This window comes from Ostrinia furnacalis, unplaced genomic scaffold, assembly GCF_004193835.3.
Source record: "Ostrinia furnacalis isolate ACB-3 unplaced genomic scaffold, ASM419383v2 OfSCF7446, whole genome shotgun sequence".
NCBI classification, from domain to species: domain Eukaryota; kingdom Metazoa; phylum Arthropoda; class Insecta; order Lepidoptera; family Crambidae; genus Ostrinia; species Ostrinia furnacalis.
In genome coordinates this window covers 137,936-156,956 of record NW_021137685.1, presented here as the reverse complement: position 1 = coordinate 156,956, position 19,021 = coordinate 137,936, and the positions used below count along the sequence as shown (strand labels likewise).

The 19,021-nt window shown below is 39.1% G+C and overlaps 3 protein-coding genes across 4 annotated transcripts; 1 reads left to right on the top strand and 2 right to left on the bottom strand.

Annotated features, from left to right (window-relative positions):
* Positions 1–55: 55 nt before the first annotated feature.
* Positions 56–1,764, top strand: LOC114364496 (ribosomal RNA processing protein 36 homolog). 2 transcript variants are annotated; one of them, XM_028320672.1, is made up of 4 exons: positions 56–258; positions 304–551; positions 655–935; positions 1,599–1,764. In XM_028320672.1, exons 1-4 carry the CDS (start codon positions 175–177, stop codon positions 1,736–1,738), a joined length of 753 nt encoding a protein of 250 aa, XP_028176473.1. In that variant the 5' UTR covers positions 56–174; the 3' UTR covers positions 1,739–1,764. The 2 variants fall into 2 exon arrangements, with proteins under 2 accessions (XP_028176473.1, XP_028176474.1); XM_028320673.1 differs by having other exon boundaries at positions 58–231.
* Positions 1,765–2,232: 468 nt separating this feature from the next.
* On the bottom strand, positions 2,233–6,085 carry LOC114364506 (uncharacterized). Its single transcript, XM_028320687.1, has 7 exons — positions 5,983–6,085; positions 5,620–5,643; positions 4,942–5,153; positions 4,571–4,703; positions 3,862–4,044; positions 3,207–3,394; positions 2,233–2,443 (listed from the first exon to the last, which is right to left on the bottom strand). The coding sequence occupies exons 1-7, from the start codon at positions 6,032–6,034 to the stop codon at positions 2,321–2,323; spliced, it is 915 nt and encodes a 304-aa protein (XP_028176488.1). The 5' UTR covers positions 6,035–6,085; the 3' UTR covers positions 2,233–2,320.
* Positions 6,086–9,886: 3,801 nt separating this feature from the next.
* On the bottom strand, positions 9,887–15,463 carry LOC114364502 (uncharacterized). Its single transcript, XM_028320682.1, has 7 exons — positions 15,387–15,463; positions 13,768–13,791; positions 13,387–13,598; positions 11,420–11,552; positions 10,912–11,094; positions 10,401–10,588; positions 9,887–10,061 (listed from the first exon to the last, which is right to left on the bottom strand). The coding sequence occupies exons 1-7, from the start codon at positions 15,442–15,444 to the stop codon at positions 9,945–9,947; spliced, it is 915 nt and encodes a 304-aa protein (XP_028176483.1). The 5' UTR covers positions 15,445–15,463; the 3' UTR covers positions 9,887–9,944.
* Positions 15,464–19,021: the final 3,558 nt, after the last annotated feature.

The following is a 19,021-nucleotide window of genomic DNA, read 5'->3' as shown; positions in this document are numbered from 1 at the left end:
TGATGTCACGAATGTCATAATTGACATTGATGACATTTCAATGCATGCATGCTGTCAATGTCATTTCTGTCTGTCACATTTTGTTTTGTATTTATTGTAAATCTAGAAAGGTAGAATTTTGTGAAAAAGCCAGCTGGTCTTTTATTTTTCCAAAGTCATAACAAAAATATTGCAATGAATAGCAGTGAAGAAGAAGTTGATTCGTTGGAAGAATCGAACGATAATGAGAGGGTGAGTTCTAACCTAAAAATTCGATCTGTAAGTTTCACAGCACCTTTTGCTTTAATTACGTTTTAATTTCAGACTGCTATCAGAGCTGAGCTATCATCATTATCATTTGAAGAACTGCAAAAACTGAAAGAACGGATTGGTGCCAAAGTGTACAATGAAGCTTTATTTGGAAGTAAAAATGTTACTGAAAAGAAACCTAAAGTCTTCAAAAGGGAGAACAAAAACAGGCCACGTGAAGTGAGCGCTAAAAAGCCGGTGCCATTTTTGCTAGATTGCACCACAAGTGCGCCGGTAAAGAAAAAGGAGGCCCGTGACCCCAGGTAACTATTGTATTTGTGTTTTTTTATGTAAACTTTATAGTAAGTTAGTCTCTTCAAGTTAGTGAACAGTTATACTAGCAACACCTAATGAATTATGTTACAGGTTTGACCCATTATGTGGACAATTTGACAAGAAAGAATTCTCAGAAAACTACAATTTCTTATCAGACATACGAATGAATGATATCAAGGCAATTCGGGCTGAATTGAAAGAAACTACAGATCCGGAAAGAGAAAAGAAGCTACGTAGGTTGTTACAAAGGCTTAATGAGCAGCACAGAGTGAGCAAGAAGAAGAAGCAAGAAAGGGAAGAAGCTCTGAAGCAGAGAACTAAAACAGAAGAAGAATTTAGAGGAGGAAGACAACCACACTTTAAGAACAAATGTAAGCTCTCTTTATGTATTAACCTCTTACCTACGGGAGGCACCTATTGTTGCCAAGTCAAAAGTCACTTCTTAACCCACTTGTTACTAGCGTTCTTTTAAAAGAACGCTAGTTTTTACATAAATATTTTTACTAATGTGGGTAGTGTAAACAATTTTTATGTGCAACATTTGAACGATGAGGTGTGTCGCAGTACTGTCCAAGTCTTATAAGTACACTGACGTAAATAACCATAAAGTTTTGGAGCTATTGTTTTGAGATAAATTTATCATGACTGATTTAAGGTAAGTGATAGAAAAAGTGAACTCCGTAACAAGTGGGTTAATATGGGTGGCATCTATTATTGTTTTGGCAAAGCTAATACTAAATCACGGTTCACGACAAAAAAAACAATAAAATTGCTAATTAAGTGTAAAATGCACTTGTAATTATGAAACTACATTAGTTGCAGAATATAATATTCCCAATTTCAATACCGTCTCATACTTTTAAAAATATCTTGATGTAAAGTGGAGCAAACCATTTTATAGGCTTAAATACCCCGTATTGAGAGGCGACATTGGTTTCCAAGGACCCGTAGGGAAAGGGTTAAAGTTATGCAATGTTTCTAGTCTAGCTAGCTTAAACTTTGAATATGAACTTAATTTTTGTTTTCTGTTTCAGCGGAACTTCGAGTTGAAGCATTAGTGAAGCAATATGAAGAATTGAAGAAGGAAGGTGCAGGAAGAATCCAACGCCATCTCAAACGCAGGCAACAGAAGGTCAAGAAGAGGTCTCACAAAGCACCCACTGGTGTCAGTTGAGTTGCTCAATAAATTAGTTAACTTTATACTGGTGATGTTTTATTAACAAAATTTAAGATATGCCATAAACAGGCGACGTGAATTTCATATCTATATTGGCATGAATCACGTCGCGTGTTTGTGGTATGTATGATGTCGCAAAAATGTTATGGTGGTTTACGCGGCAGTATAGGGATCAACTAAGGTGTTTACCTAATTGACTACTAGTCATCAAATTATACTATAGTGCATAAGTTGTTGGTGAACCAATAAAATAAAAAGATGGTATGTGACTCCCAGTAATACTGGTAATACTCCCAGTCCCTTGTATTTATATGACCGTTAAAACCACGAGGCGCGTCCTTCGTCCCCTTCAATCGTCTTTTGTATTGTGTCTAGATCACGCTTTTTGTATTATGAGTACCTACCTAGGTACTTAAAAAATTGAGCAATCAATTTGGAATCAAATCGGAATCATCAAAATTATCATCTGAGCAATAATTGAGATATCAATTAAAAGTACACTTTTTATTTATTTCGATTTATTTTATAAACTAATAATACCCTCAGCATTTCCACAACAGTAAGATCTAGATAAGTTGGTTAGTCGCTGTCAAAGAGACAGTTGATGTGTGTGGGGGCGTCCACATAGTAGATGTGCATCGTCAGAAGTCCGGGGTTCTCAGCCAGGTCGAACATGCACTCGGGCGCGGTAGGAACGATGACCTAAAAATAATATAAAATTACAAGTTATAAGTACCTAGTACCTAGTAAGCGACAATTATTTTTAAATAACTTGCAAAAATCGACCTGCCTAAGGTGGGATTCGAACGAACGACTTATCGCAATAAAACTCATTTGGCACTGTTAAAACGTTATCCAGACACAGTCCCAGCAGTAGCGGCGTAAGGGGGGGGCGGTGGGGGCGGTCCGCCCCGGGTGCCAAGCATCAGGGGGTGACACAAGTCGCGCAGATTAGTACTCACTGGCGCATCTGCATGGCAAATATTAATGTTCATGTTCATTTAGTCATTAAGTGGTAAGTACAGTGGCGGCGTAGCATGGCTTGGCACCCGGGGCGATCCTAACCGACCATTGTGGAAATCATTGGGGGAGGCCTATGTTCAGCAGTGGACGTCCTATGGCTAAAATTATGATGATGATGATGAATACAATATTGTGTAGTTAAGTGTCCGTAGGAGAACCAGAGTGACTGACATAGCCCGCAGAATCGCTAAAATCAAATGGCAGTGGGCGGGGCACATAGCTCGTAGCTCGTAGAGCTGATGGCCGCTGGGGCAGGAAAGTTCTTGAGTGGCGACCACGAGCCGGAAGACGTAGCGTGGGCAGGCCTCCCACTAGGTGGACCAACGATCTGGTGAAGGTCGCGGGAGGTGCCTGGATGCGAACGGCGTACGACCGGTCTTTGTGGAAACCCTTGGGGGAGGCCTTTGTCCAGCAGTGGACGACCGAAGTGTCTAAAAATTACCTGCACTAGGTTCCTGTTTCCCCTCTCAAAGTAGTCCCTGACGAGTGATGAGACGGGGAGCTGGCCGAAGGTTCCGAACCCTGAAGCGATCAGCTGGTTGGTGGACATGTCCAGGAGAGGGAACCAGGGCAGCAGCTGCTCCGACGTGCAGTCGAGTTCCTTTGTCATGTTGTAATAGTAATGGCGACCTGGAACAACAAAAAGTAGCGTTCAGTGTTAAGTAAGTAGGTACCACTGTAAGTTGTTGATGCTGTCTGAAAGAGCTCGGTTTCTAGCGATAAGTGCCTACATTTTTTTTCAAAGAATATTGTATAGTACAAATTACTAATAGTCCCGTTAACCCCTCGCGGTAAGGTTAACTAATGCTTGTGTTAGGTACGAGTGGGGTCAATAGTTGAGCGGCAACGGGGATCGAACCCGCGTTCCTCAGATCACGTTCACAAGTCGGCCACTCCGACACCTTCACCGTTCGGATATCGTCGTAAATTATGACGTTTCGAACTTGTATTTCTTGTGGTTTTTTTTAGTAAAGTTAGTCTGGTTTTTTCGTAACTAAGTACGTAAAGCCTAGACCTACAACAACTAGGAACCTAAAAGTAAATACTTCATAATAATTATCCTCTTTGTCCAATCAGGTCCTTCCATTAACACTTACCCATAGCAGGAATGCAAGCTTGCTTAGTGAAGTGGGTGGTGGCGGTGTCAATGACTTGACTGGCGTCGTCTGAGATCCTCATCAGCTCTCCGTAGAAGCCGGTCACCCATAACGCGTCTTCCTGCAGAATCTTGCCCTCCACCCGGGAAGCCAGTCGCTCTTCCTTGCTCTTGCTTAGGAATTCTAAAGAAAATCAATTTATTTCACTGGTTTCTAACTATTATAGCTTAATCGCTTTCGTTACATATAAGTAGGCGTTCTAATTTATATATTTTACTTTAATTATAACGCTTTATGTAGGTAGGTATAGATAGTTTCATTCACGAAGACGCGCCCCACCAATTTTTGGTCGAGGGAAGCGCGGGGTGCGGGTTTGATAGTTTCATTCACGAAGACGCGCCCCACCAATTTTTGGTCGAGGGAAGCGCGGGGTGCGGGTTTGATCAGAGCAATCCGAGCTTTATTGTCACATTGTAGTGTGCGTGTGCACTCATGGATAATTTAGCGTGTACCAATAACACTCAAACATTAGCGGAAGAATGGTGGGGCGCATCTTCGCGGATGAAACGATTTATAACTTAGGTATAACTTTGGATGACTGCCCAAAATAAGATGGTTTACTTATTTACCTTACTTGCTACCACTGTAGTTGTGGTAGCAAGCAAGACTGTAGTTATGTGTTTCCAAAATGCCAGATAGAGAAACGAACCTTCAGAGATGAAGTATTGTTGGATAGTCCAGTACGTCCTCTCGACTCCATCGGTGTTGGCGGGCGCCGTCCATTTTGTGAATCCTTGGGCATTCCATTCAAGAGCACCGTCTGCGAAGCTGTCTTCAGGGAGCTATAAAGAACAATGTAGCGAACCGATTCAGTTTAACGTTAACCTGTAAGTACTCGGTAGTACTATTTAATTTGAGATTAATACAACGCGATCGTGTTAACTGCACACCTAGCACTTAGACGTGACGTCACATCGACGCTCTGGTACTTCCCGAGGCGAACGCAGGGAGGTGTGCGGGTGAGTCGCATTCAGGCGAGGTGCGCAGTTAATTCGATAGGGTTGTAGGTAATAAACTTACAGCAATTTGCAGACCAGAGCTAAACCCGTTGTCGTCGTAGAGAACGCAGACGACGACGTCGTTCTGGGAGGGACAGAACATCACCAGGCTGGACAGAGGACCGGCGGGGCGGGGGGTCTCCAACCAGCGGGCGCTCATGGCCTCAGACACGGTCTGAGGGAGAGGGATGAAGAAGGCGCTGCCGGCTCCGACTGAACTGGTGTCGAAGCGCACTGTAAGGTAAAGTAATATGGTCAATTTCCAGGGGGCTCAGACAATAAAGTACCATTTGTGACAGTTTTAATTTTGTCAAAGAGACTCTCTCCCTCCCTTAGGCTGGTTTGCACCATCTTAGGTACTTTGACAAAGGTAATAAAACTGTCAAACTCCAAACAAACAACACCGGTTATCGTTAAAGTTGCGGTCAAGGTTAGATGGTGCAACTCAGCCTTAAAGTTTAGGGGTAACTTCGCTCTGGTGTTTTTTTTATATTTCGCTCAAATCTCACGTACCTATGTTATTTTGCTAAGATCGTTGAGTAAGACCGCGGAATCGAACTTAGGGTTTTGCGTAAAATGTAATTACTGGGTACTTAAGGTAAACGGCTACTAGTTCGTGATAGTACGTAAGTTCGTAAGTTTTTTTTCTAGCTCAAATAATAAGCAAATGGAATATTATTTATAAAAATTCTTTNCTTACCACTTAAACCTGGCTTCCAGTGCCCTGAAAATTGAAATAAAATAAAGTTAGACCACAGAAAGTCAATTATTGTTTCAAAGGTCGTAAGTGCTAACTAGATAGGTAATTTCGCAATAAAATCAATAAATACAGGCTCATTGGATAAACATAACAACTGTAATAGGTAAGACAGCTGTTTGATATTTTTCCTGAAATAACTGAATTACCATATTAGGTAGCAGGAAGACGCTGGATACAGGCCGCTACTAACCGGTCTTTGTGGAAATCATTGGGGGAGGCCTATACGATGATGATAAAGAACTGAATTACCAACCTAACATGACCTTTGAGTTACGATGCAAAAATTGACCAATGTCCACTTACCCGCGGCACTCGCGACGGCAAAGCATATCGCCAAAAAAACTAGTTGCTTCATGCTGAGGGCTTCTTTTACTAAGCCGGATATAGAAGATGTACCTTCTTTTATATTTTTGAGACTCCTTTATCATAAAACGTGAGATAAGGTAAGTGCCCCCTACTTCGGTATATTAAGGCTCTTACGACTTCAACATTTTATTTAAAAATAACCAAGCATGATATCAGTATGAAAGCTTTTGTATGCTAAACTTTGGTATTTTGACAGTAAGTTAATACATAATTTATAGTTATATAGTTTGAACTTTTTTTTATATTAATTGTTCTGCGGANGACTGGAACGGATTTGGCATAAATATCAATCAATATTATCATAAATAAAATACTAAGGCAGAGTTGCACCATTTTACTTTAACTTTAAGAAACGTCAAAAATCTGTCAAACTCCATACAAAAAGCACCGGTTAGTGTTATTGTAACGGTTAAAATAAGGTGGTGCAACTCGGCTTAAGACTTTAGTATTCTATTTCAGTGTAATATTACAATTAATTAATATCAACATGAATGATTAAAAGGTACTTCTCATTTACACTCAAATTTGATGGTCACACGATAATAGTTCATAAACGGTATAAGTTAGAACAATAACTTTGAAATCAGGTGATAACATATCTATTTAGCTACATACAAAATAAATTTTATCGTAATAGAAGCAAAAATAATACGAAAACATCACATGAAACGATACAAAACGGGGTCATTTTTCGCGTTCTCATCGTGTCACACCTTCGGTTGCAATGAAACATTTGGTTACTGCATTCACAATTTTCATTCAAATTGTGTGTAGCATATACTAAAATCATCGTAATTAAATATACTTTCCACACAATAGTCAAAAAAATATCTTCTTATAATTATTTCGAATTGAGGAAGGAAAATACGTTGGTCACACGATTTTAGGTACCTAAAATTTTGAGTAATCATACAAGATTGCCGTTAAACCGAACACCATCAACCAATCACTGTGTTCTATTCGGTTAGCGTCAGTCGCGCTCCTGGCATTGCGGAGGTGAGATAAGTCGATCGTCGCTCCGCGAAAAAAATACGTAACTTTTTGTGATTATCCATAGACATTCCGTCGCTTGCTTGATCAATATTTTCTACCACTAAAATTTAAACAATTTAATTGAAACTTAGGCCATTGAAAACTTAACATGTTAGACTTATTTGTGTAGTATTCGACTTGAACCGTTAAACTCAAATTTAGGGATAATGGATAAAAAACTAAAATTTTCGTCACCTTCGTGGCATCACCTTCGTGGTGTTTTATACACGAAGGTGATTTTAGGCCACGAAAGTGATTTCTTGCTTTGGTTTATTTTAAAATAAAATGACTGGTGTTTAAGTTTTTACAATATTTTAATAACGAATAAATTATACGTGTTAAGTAGAGTTCAGTACATCAATAAAAAAATAAGGGCCTCGTATTTTTTTGTCTGACTATATGTATGTCTGTATATGTGACTGTGTATCTGTTTGTAAGATAAATTTAATCTGAAGTTTGAGTTAAAAGTTGTACAACAAAAATACGGGGCCATCTGGCCTCAATAAATAAACATATTTTTTGTTGAGGGACAGATAAGTTAAGAGTTCTTTTTTATTGATGTACTGATAATCCATGTTTTTGCTTCTTTAGCATTTCAGAATGCCACCAGTATCACCCTTAAAACCAATTGCGTAAAATCTTGTAACTTAGTAGGTAACGTTATCGGTAAAATTTTATATTGTATTTAAGTACCTACCTATTTATATTATGTTATTGCCATTTATCTATGAAAATAAGGCAAAATATATGTTTTATAAATACTTAAGAGTCATTTACAGTAGTAAAGTTTGAAAAAATTATTGCTGTGAAGTACAGAATCACTTTCGTGGCATCAAAAAATTCAAAACGTTAAAGCTTCCAAACCAGACTCACTATTTGACTGATTTACTGAGAATACACTCTTCACAACAAGCGCTACAATTTTTGTTTACAAAAATTGAAAAAAGTTAAAAATAAAATTTGCCACGAAGGTGACGATGAGAACCGTGGCGATGAGAAATACCCTAAAAGATTGTACCTTTATGCATGACTGCTACGATAAAATAAAATAAAAAATTCTGTATTTCTGTTTTCTAATTGTTTTTACCCGACTGCGCTAGAAGGAGAGTTATTTAATAAACTATAAACAATATTAATAACTAAAGTTTCATCAAAATCAGTTCAGTTGTTTTTGCATGAAAGAGTAACAAACTAAACTACATCCACACAAACTTTCGCATTTATAATAAGTAGGATTTTTAACCGACTTCAAAAAAGGAGGAGGTTATATGTTCGACTGTATGTATGTTTTTCAATAACAACTTATTTTGCTTAGGTGAAAAATATGAATTTTTATTTCATTATGGCAGGCAATTTGATTAGCATATTGATTGTTGAATGGAAACGGTTGATTGATTTTTATCGTAATTCTAATTAATCATAATATTGTTATTAATCTAGAATAATAATTAGGAATGTTATCAAAATAATTAGCCATACTCGTACGATTGATTAGTTAAGGTATCATAATTTCCAGATAACGTTACCTAAGCTAGGTGGCCATGCGAACAAACTATGTATTTTCATTGGAGTCATTTTTGTGATTTTAAATCGCAATATTTTTTGTTAGCAATCCTAAATTATCTGACAAAAACTTGTAAATTAGTTAAGATTAGATCACCACGTGGGGCAAATGTAGAGCGGTGGCAGTACTTTACATGGGTCATGAAAGTTATCGTTTGTTGTTCACCATTGACTATACCATAATATAAGCTTTTATTTTAGGTGGTAAAAATGCATTGAGTTGCATACCCGCCGCTGTGGTAAGGCGACGGATTATGTGGGGCTCTCCCCTCCAGAAGGGAGGGGTCTACCCTCTAAAAATCCACCAATCTCCGTCTTATTGAGCAGAGGCAGGAGCCGGTGTAGCTGAGCCTTATCCCGACTTATCTAACCAACCCTGGTATATGGTCAACAATTCACTTTATACATTCGATTTCGAACGATTTTCAACTGGAAGCATCACTTATACATTAGGGGTGCCGTTAACTAAACGATTTGTTTACCATACCACCAGGATACCACTGTATGCGGGAGAGTTAAAAAACATTTTACCATAAGATTTGCATCTCCAATTAAAAGAAACCAAACTAATAACTTTACTTAACATGAAAGTTGTTCAATGTATTCTGTGACGAAAGTTTGTAATGTAGTTACTACCTACTTACTGTCTATCTTATCAGAAATTAAAGGTACAAGGTACAATCAAATATTACAATCATCAAAAATATAATCATAAACCTTAATTTTATTATTTGTATTATATTATTATTGTATTATTTGCCTTATCAGCTATTCCAGATAAGATTTTTTTAAAGATTCAGTTTCCTGAAATTGTTGATGCGTTTTTGTCATTAGATCAATCACGGAGCAGGTGTATAGATTGTGACTAAGATACGAAGTAAAGACAACTAATACAAAAATATGAAATTAGCAATTTTAGATTTCGTGATATTCTTAATCAGGCAGACAGTGCTGCAGTGACAAAACTATTAAGAATAAAAAAGCGAATAAATGTAAAACCTTGTAGGTATTAAGAACACAAGCAAAATGTTGCCTGTCTAGTGGGAACATGAATGTTGAAACAATATTTTACAGTCAAAGCAAAGCTTGCTATTAGGTACACCAACTATGCTGCACAGGAGTTCAACAAAGATATAAAAAATTATGATAGATCACTGACTGACTGACTGACCACCAACGAAACCCAACCAGTAAAGGAGACAGGAGCTTAGCAATGGAACCTGCTTGTCGAAATAACAAGACACTGTTGACTGCAGAATTTATTAACTATTTACATTCCATGTGTAGAGGTAGAGTTCTTCAGCTTAGTTGTTGATGCAGTTGATGAGCCAGGGTGAGTCCACGTAGTAGATGTGCATGGTGGTCAGGCCAGGGCTGTCCGCCAGTTCGAAGAGGCATTCGGGGCCGTCGGGGACTATCAACTGTAAAGAGATTTATTTATTATCTAATTATTCAGCCAGTTCAGCCGCTAAAGGCTCTACTTAGCGTCATTATATCATCATCATGTCAGCCTCACGACTTTCACTGCTGAACATAGGCCGCCCTGAATAATTTCCAGATTGCCCGGTTGTTAGTGGTCTTCATCCAGCGCCTTTCTACTACTGTCCGCACCTTGTGTGTGGGCGTTGTACGTTTGGCTTGCCGGTACGTGACCTCCACTTCAGAACCTTGCTGTCTATTGGCTGTCAGATCCGTTTATACAACAACTATTGAAAACCTTTGAATATTTGATATTGTGTTATGTTTGATTGATAGCATACCTTAACATTGCTCACGTTAGGCCTTTCGAAGTAGTCCTTGACGAGGGCGTTAGCGGGCAGCTGGCCAAACGACGTGAAACCCATGCCGATCAGCTGATCAGTGCCCACGTCCAGCAGTGGGAACCACGGCAGGAGGGTGTCAGACCTGCACTGGGTGGCGGTTGTCATGTTGTAGTAGTAGTGGCGACCTGGAAAGACAGATAACCATACGTCATACATAGCTTTATGTCCTGCAGTAAGTTAACACATCAACATTAAGTCTGAAAGAGTTCCAGAGAAAATACGTCAATGCTTTATGATTATTGCTTGGGCTGAGAAGATCATAACTTCAGAGAAGATTTTGCTATTTAGATTTTCACGCTTGTGGGTCCACTTGGCTTCTTTAACCTATAACCAGGCTAAAAAAAAGTAATTGGTTTCAACAGTATCTTCACAGCATAACGTTCAAATTGATGTGGGCTCTGTATATACCAGAGCCTGGTTAAGGGTTAAAGGTATATGTATAGCTCACCCATGAGAATAATGCAAGCTTGTTTGGTGAAATGGGTGGTGGCGGTGTCGGTGACCTCGTTGGCGTTGCCGGAGATCCTCATCAGGTCTCCGTTGAAGCCGGTGACCCACACAGCATTCTCCTGCAGTACGCGGCCTGCCACGCGGGAGGCGCGGCGCTCCTCCTTGCTCTTCTTCAATGTGGCTGAAAAAGGGAAAACAAAAATAGTTACAGCAGAGTAGAGCAAATAAGAGAAGGAAACCATGTAGTTATTTCGTTTGTGGCAGACAAATGTCGTCTACAGCTGGACAAATACGAGCGAAAGACTTGTAGAACAGTTGGGAGCGTAACAGGGACGAAGCTATAGTTAAATTTACTACAGGGAAGCGGTTTTAATGGTTACAATGGGCCCTTGGAAAAATTATATTAAGAATTTTACTTATTCGATCTCTTTTTTTATCCACAACAAGGTAGCTCTTGGCATGTATCTCATCTGATGATAAGTGATTTATTCAATTATGTAACGTACCTTCAGAAACGAAGTATTGCTGCAAGGTCCAGTAATTCCTAACTTGTCCATTAGAGTTTGCCGGTGCAGTCCAGTACGTGTAGCCTTGGGTAGCCCAGTCCAAGACAGCGCCGGTGTAACTATCAGTGGGCAGCTGGAAGAACAAATGGGCACAATTATTTTATTTTCGTGTATGAATAGCTGGGACATGGGTCCATGAATTTTTACTATTGGAACAAACGTCTATAAAGACTGAAATACACTCGCGAGCAAAACTATGGAATCAATCACTTACACGAAGTTGTTTCCACGCGATCTTGTGTACTAACGAATTTGTTAGTAACAAAAAAAGTTCCACCATTTTAAAGATTAAACTTTTACCTTTAAATTGATACCAAATTCATTTAAATCACACCAGTATTTAAAAAGATATCGCGGCTGATGTGAAGAAGTAAGGAAAAAGACATGTATCAACTGTTTGATACGTCGCGAGTTGCGGCCCATTTACCCCCTATAAAAGCACGTGTTTTCGGATTTTTGCTTTCATACGTTGATCCATACACATCTCAGCTTCTTCTGACACTTTACCTGGGATTCTACACCTTCAGAAGCAGCACAAATCCTTGCACTATTGCAAGAAGGGCTCAGCCAGCGGGCTGTCGCATGTCAGCTCCACATAAGCCAGTCCTGGGTTTCGAAAGTTTTAAGACGCTTTAAAATCATCAAACTTCTAATGCTCGTAACTCAGTTCAGACTGAGTTTAGAGGTACATACATGTCATAGTAAGTTTGGTTTATTACACTATTTTGTAATCAAAAAACAAAGTATGGTCGATGGCCGCGCGAAAAAAAAAAGACGCCAATTTCCGGCATTGTCTTTTTTTTTATAAGTTCTTACTCATGTACTATCGGGGACTCGGACGCCTTGACACCTTAAGGGCCTAAATTGTTTGCACACACACGCTCGATTATGCTACGCCCCCGTTCATTCATGTTTCGGGTCTAAGCAGCGTCGGCGCACCACTGTAGATGTTTGCCCTAGCCAACCAAGCTCTATGTAGGTATAACATTTAGGATTGAGTATTGCTTATTACCCGCATCCGTAGCGCTCGTTTGGCAACGTCGCAGTTAGTCAATTTGAAACCCAATAAAGAATCGCTACAAAATATTATATGGGGCTTCGTGTAAAATTTGAACTAGCGATTGCCCGCTCGTTTCGAGCCTGTGGCAGGCCTTTTTGGAGTCAAATTCTATTGCTTATATCTTAGACGATCTGTCCACACGCTAACAGCTATCCTACGAACATTTCTGAGCTCTTGCTGGACGTCGATACCACTCAAATGATGATTTCATAGAGAGGTTGACATGAAAAAACGGTCATCCTCTGCGATGTGCACCGGCGCTGTTCAGAACTTGGTCTCGGGATAAAGCCACCAGTCTCCCGAAAGCGTCTTAAAACTTTCGAAGCCCAGGACTGGCTTATGTGGAGCTGACATGCGACAGCCCGCTGGCTGAGCCCTTCTTGCAATAGTGCAAGGATTTGTGCTGCTTCTGAAGGTGTAGAATCCCAGGTAAAGTGTCAAAAGAAGCGGAGATGTGTATGGATCAACGTGTGAAAGCAAAAATCCGAAAACACGTGCTTTTATAGGGGGTAAATGGGCCGCAACTCGCGACGTATCAAACAGTTGATACATGTCTTTTTCCTTACTTCTTCACATCAGCCGCGATATCTTTTTAAATACTGGTGTGATTTAAATGAATTTGGTATCAATTTAAAGGTAAAAGTTTAATCTTAAAAATGGTGGCACTTTTTTTGTTACTAACAAATTCGTTAACACAAGATCGCGTGGAAACAACTTCATGTAAGTGATTCCATAGTTTTGCTCGCGAGTGTAGATATTGAGATCAAGATATTGTTGATACATTCTAAAGGAAAAAGATTTTTGAATGATTTTTTCTTTGAATTTGTCGGCTGAGAAGATAACTTACAGCAATCTGGAGACCAGCCACATCACCATTGTCATCATAGAGGGCACAGAGGACCACATCGTTCTGGGAAGGACACATCATAATCAAACTGCTCAGGGGGCCATCGGGTCTTGGGGTTTCCAACCAGCGGGAGTTCTTGGCATCAGCCACAGTCTGGGGGACATGAATGAAGTAGGAAGAACCCCATCCGAAGAGGCCAACCCCAAAACGCACTGAAAACAATAGAACCAAGGTATGATGAACGTATTGTGGTATTACCGTAAGTAACTTATGTTGAATCTTTGAAATACTTTTGATTCTTTATAATTATATTTTTTATTATTTAAATGTTAATTTCCAAAAAATAACTAAGTACAACAATGAAAATATAATATTGCTTACCGCTCAATCCACTTTTCCAGGATCCTGAAATGAAATTAGATTAAAGTGATTAAACGTCTGTATAGCAAAAAATCATGTTTATGGTATGGTATGGTATGGTTTGGTAATTATTGCATCATATTTTAAGTTAAAGCTCTCACTCTGGATGGGTTGTTTGGTGATTTAGATTTTATACTGTGGAGTGCAAGTCTCTACAACGACGAAGGCTTTCTTCCACAAAGGCTGGTTATATCTATACAATTTTTATATAATCTGCCCTAATTATGTGGATGTGACCTACACGGTAGGGTAGGGGGGTAGGGCAAGCTATATTTAGGACGTGTAAAAGTGCCCTGGTAAGGGAATAAAAACCATTGATGTATGAAATTATTTTTTTTTAATTTAAGTTATTTGTATGAAAGATTACGCGGTAATAAGCGGTTTACGATTTACGAGGTATTAAAAAAAACTACTTACTAGATCTCGTTCAAAACAATTTTCGTTGGTAGTTTTTATAGTAACTAATGAACATCATAAGTTTTTTTTTAGATTTTTCATTTTCTTAAATTTAGAAGTAAGAGGTGGGGGGGACCAACTTTTTTCCACTTTTAAGCGTCTGTCACGCAAACTAATCAGTTTAGAAAAAAAGTATTTTACAAAGGACAATGACCAAAAATGTATGGAGTATGGTCCAAATGTCCACCACTAACGAGACCTATGTAGTAAAATAGTCTATTAAATACTGATTCATTATAACCAAACCGCAATCAAAAATATGCTGTCAGTAAAAAGTTATGACTGAATGAAAAGTCTGTTTTTTACCTTTTCATCCGAAAAATGTTCTTGATATCATTCTATCCATTGGCCATTTTGGACTAATCTACGCATGTTATGTCATTCCGCATGTGGCGCGGGGTTATAGATGAATTTTATTAAATATTATACTAGCTGTGCCTACGACTTTGTACGCGTGAAAATAGTTTGAATAATATTTCCCATTTTTACTACATTTGTCTTTACTGCTCCGCCCCTATTGGTTGTAGGGTGATGTTATTTATCCTAAAACCATCCTTGATAAATGGGCTATCCATGACAAAAATAATTTTTCAAATCGGACCAGTAGTTCCTGAGATTAGCGCGTAAACTACTACAATTTTTCAAACAGTCATAACTTTACTTTTTACTGACAGCTTATTTTTTTTCGTCCCATACTGAAAGTTAATCTCTATTTAATGGACTATAAGGCAATAAAGGTCTCATTAGTGGTGGACATTTGGACCACTTTTGGTCATTTTTGAAGACCTATCCATAGATACCCCACACGTATGTGTTTGACAAAAAAAATTTTGAGTTTCAGTTCTAAGTATGGGGAGCCCTCAATATTTATTATTTTTTTATTTTTGCATCAAAATCTTAATGCGGTTCACAGAATACATCTACTTACCAAGTTTCAACAGTATAGCTCTTATAGTTTCAGAAAAAAATGGCTGTGATATACGGACGGACAGACGGACGGACGGACGGACAGACAGACAGACATGACGAATCTATGTGTAGGTACTGTGGCCTAAGCCAAATACAGTCATAAAACCGAATACATAACATGTAAAATTATTAAATTCCGAATTTGCAAAACTTACCAAGTGCGCTGGCTGCGGCAATGCAGGCGGCTAACACAATCAGTTTGTCCATGGTCATGGTTTCTTCAAGAACTAGACTGTCCTAATTAATTACCCTCTTTTATATTAACATTAGGTTAATTATCTGTCGGATTATGCTTTATCTCGAAAATCATACTGCAGACAAACAGATATGATAGGATCGTCATTCATAATAGGTAGGTACATAACATTGCGTTTGAACGTTAAAAATAAGTATTATGCGTGCATGCACTGAGCACGAATGACTCTCGTGATGGTATGGTAATAGTTTCGTAAAAAAGTTAGGGGCTTATTACAAAAAGTTAAACGCCTGTTGAAAACTTGTTTAAATTGACATTTAGTATGGAAAAAACTCTATTTTTAGTTTGGCACTAAGGATAACTGAAAGAGAATGCTACGATGGACTGAAGTTAGTCGATATGGAGTTAACCTTATGTACTTTGTTTTATGTGTATACAGGGTGACAGGGGTAATACTAGAGATCATTCGCAATAAATTATGCCCAACGCAAATTTTGAAAAATAAAGGTAGCAGGAAGGCCCTGGATGCAGGCCGCTACCTACTGATCAATAATGAAAGTCATTGGGGGAGGCCTATGTTCAGCAGTGGACATCCTACGGATGAATGATGATGATGATGAACTTCTTAATAAAATAAACAAAAATATACAACCGTTGCAGCGCTGTTTTGTTTTTATACAAAAAACCGTTAAATAAACGATTACCATAAACCATAACACGGTATTTATTCGTGCTCAGGGCAAATTACATAATAAGGAACTTTGTGGTACTATATTATCTAGGTAGATAAAGGAATTAATTAAGTATCTATAGCGATATACACTGACGAAAAATAAGTAGGTATACCTACCAGAGGTGGAATGAGGATCAGTACTGTTGTAGAAAATTCAATAAAACTAGTATCTACGTTAATCTTTAAGACATAAGAGAGATATATCTTTTTGAATTATCCAAATCGGACCATTACTTACGAAGATATTAACACAAATAATATCGTGGGCTTCTTGAGCCTAGTTGTTGATGCAGTTGATGAGCCAGGGTGAATCCACGTAGTAGATGTGCATGGTGACCAGGCCGGGGCTCGCCGCCAGCTCGTAGATACAGTCGGGACCGTTTGGCACGATCATCTGTCAAAGTCAAAGTCAATCGTAAAATTTCCCAAAAACAAAAGACTGCATGAGTGTTTTACGGTGTTTAGATGTTCCGTAGTCAATCCACATAATTAACTATTTAAAAATTACAAACCACTGATTTTGACCAAGAAAACTGTATGCTAGGTGCGATTTGGCAACTAAACGCCCGTATTCACAAACATTACTATGAGTTAGAGACCTCACCTTCACATTTGTGTATCACCTAGTGCGCGTGAACGCACAGGGTGACACATGAACTAATCACAGAGCTCTTCAACGCTATGCATTCGAATTGCTGTTTCACTTAAGCAAGCATCGTTTGTGAATACGGGCGTAAGCTTTTATTGAATTTCACGAGTCTGAATCGATCAGTGGGCTGGTGCCGCATTCACTACAAGAATTTTTGCAAGTACCTACATTCCTGCAAGACCTACATAACGTCGAACAACGACGGGACGGGACGGACGGATCGAAAATCGGTTGATAAAAAAAGAACACGTCTGTAAACTGCGTTAGAATAATCACATCCGCCGATGTGTTTATGAATTTTTAAAAATAATAGTAAAGTCATTTAAAGGAGCTACTTTAGAGTAGTTTAATGCCCAAAAACAGATTAGACGGATGAAGACATGCGACGTTGTTCGACAACAACGACGAGTGTGTTGTTATGTCTTAGGCTGGTTTCCTTCAATTACATACATTTTGATTTGTCAGCGCCGACGATCAGCGAGCGGTCAGCGCGATTCGAAAACCAGCCTTACCTTGACGTCACTCTCAGTGGGTCTTTCGAAGTAGTCCTTGACGAGGGCCGAAGCGGGCAGCTTGCCGAACGACATGAAGCCCGTGCCGATCAGCTGTTCAGTGCGCACGTCCAGAAGTGGGAACCACGGCAGCAGCGTGGAGGACGAGCACTCCGTGGTGGTCGACATGTTGTAGTAGTAGTGGCGACCTGGAACGACACATAACAGGATGTTCCAGAGAAGGAAAAACGGCGCCGATAATACTTAATTAAGCCATGAGTACTAATAAGAACCTCATAGTATTAGAAGTCACTTCTATCTACTTTTATTTATTATCTATGTAGATGTAGTCAGTTCATTATCTATTTAAGCTGATACACCTGACTTCATTTATGGATAAACAAATAAATTGGAATTTATGATGAAAATACCCTTAGTAGGTATCTTAACTATTAGATAATATAATTATTAGATTAGTAACATTACATAATTAGTTAATTAGAATGTACTTATTTGAAAATATAAAACTTGAGATCATCATTTCGAGTTCTTAGCGAGTCTTTCAGTATTGACTTATCTCTTTAGACATAGGGAATCGCACCAATCCAATGTTGCTGCTCTAAAATTATATTGGGGGCTTTAATTAGTGAGTAGCCATACATTTTCCCTTTGTTCAAATAAATTTTATGATGACCGGTGGAGCAGAGAAGTTCTCGAGTGGCGCCACCACGGGCCGGAAGATGTACTAGTAAGTTCTCCCACTAGGTGGACCGACGATCTGGTGAAGGTCGCGGGAAGTGTGCCCAGAGTGTGGGCAGTGCAGGATCGGACGTCAGCAGTGGACGTTATTTGGCTGAAACGAACGAATGAACGAAACTTGATGACAATGCAAACTATCTATCTACCTATATCAGCCTTTAGGGGGTTCGTCTTTGAACATAGACCTCCTCTTAACCCTCCACCGACCTACAGAGGGACAGCCCTAGCCACATGCATCTAGTTTACTCCAGACTCCGGATGTCGTCTGTCCACCGTTTAGGCAGTCTTTCCCTGCCGCGGGTGCTGTTGCGGAGTCTCCACTCCAGGGTCTTTCTGGCCCATCTTGGTTCATCCGTGCAATGTGTCCTGCGCATCTCCATTTAAGGCTCTCAATCCCATCCACCACGTCGCTGATCCCCGTCTTTTCTCTGATCCACTCGATGACAATGCAATAAATTACATAATGGTGGACCTGCCGCTGCTAAACTCAACGGCTTACAGCAACGTAGTGGTTGTGTCTGGGCTCGTTACTTTTGTCTTGATGAGAGCTTTTACATTATGGACTAAGAGCTTTCTTATCTAAATGGCAATGCCAGATTTTGTATGGAAAGTGGCGTCTTTTTTTTTTCGCGCGGCCATCGACCAAGCTTTGTTTTTTGATTACAAAATAGTGTAATAAACCAAACATACTACGGCATGTATACCTCTAAACTCAGTCTGAACTGAGTTACGAGCATTAGAAGTTTGATGATTTTCATACAAGATTTGCTTTTTGTGCGCAAGTATTGTAAGAAATTGCAACAAAATATTGCGCTATTTTTTTATTGCGCTGATTCTGCTCCATACTGATGTCTGGAGCCTTTAATGGATGGTATTGTTTGTTTACACATACAATCTCACTATTTTGTTGCAATTTCTTACAAAACTTTGCGCGCAAAAAGCAAATCTAATATGAAAATCAT

Coding starts and splice junctions, on each gene's coding strand:
- LOC114364496 (XM_028320672.1), top strand. CDS start 175: ATGAATAGCAGTGAAGAAGAAGTTGATTCGTTGGAAGAATCGAACGAT. Junction 259..303: donor CTAACCTAAAAATTCGATCT/GTAAGTTTCACA, acceptor TTTTAATTTCAG/ACTGCTATCAGAGCTGAGCT. Junction 936..1,598: donor ACCACACTTTAAGAACAAAT/GTAAGCTCTCTT, acceptor TTTCTGTTTCAG/CGGAACTTCGAGTTGAAGCA.
- LOC114364506 (XM_028320687.1), bottom strand. CDS start 6,034: ATGAAGCAACTAGTTTTTTTGGCGATATGCTTTGCCGTCGCGAGTGCC. Junction 4,045..4,570: donor ACAATACTTCATCTCTGAAG/GTTCGTTTCTCT, acceptor GATTTTCTTTAG/AATTCCTAAGCAAGAGCAAG. Junction 2,444..3,206: donor GAAACAGGAACCTAGTGCAG/GTAATTTTTAGA, acceptor TATTATTTTTAG/GTCATCGTTCCTACCGCGCC.
- LOC114364502 (XM_028320682.1), bottom strand. CDS start 15,444: ATGACCATGGACAAACTGATTGTGTTAGCCGCCTGCATTGCCGCAGCC. Junction 13,792..15,386: donor TGCCGCAGCCAGCGCACTTG/GTAAGTTTTGCA, acceptor ATTTCATTTCAG/GATCCTGGAAAAGTGGATTG. Junction 10,062..10,400: donor CTAACGTGAGCAATGTTAAG/GTATGCTATCAA, acceptor ATCTCTTTACAG/TTGATAGTCCCCGACGGCCC.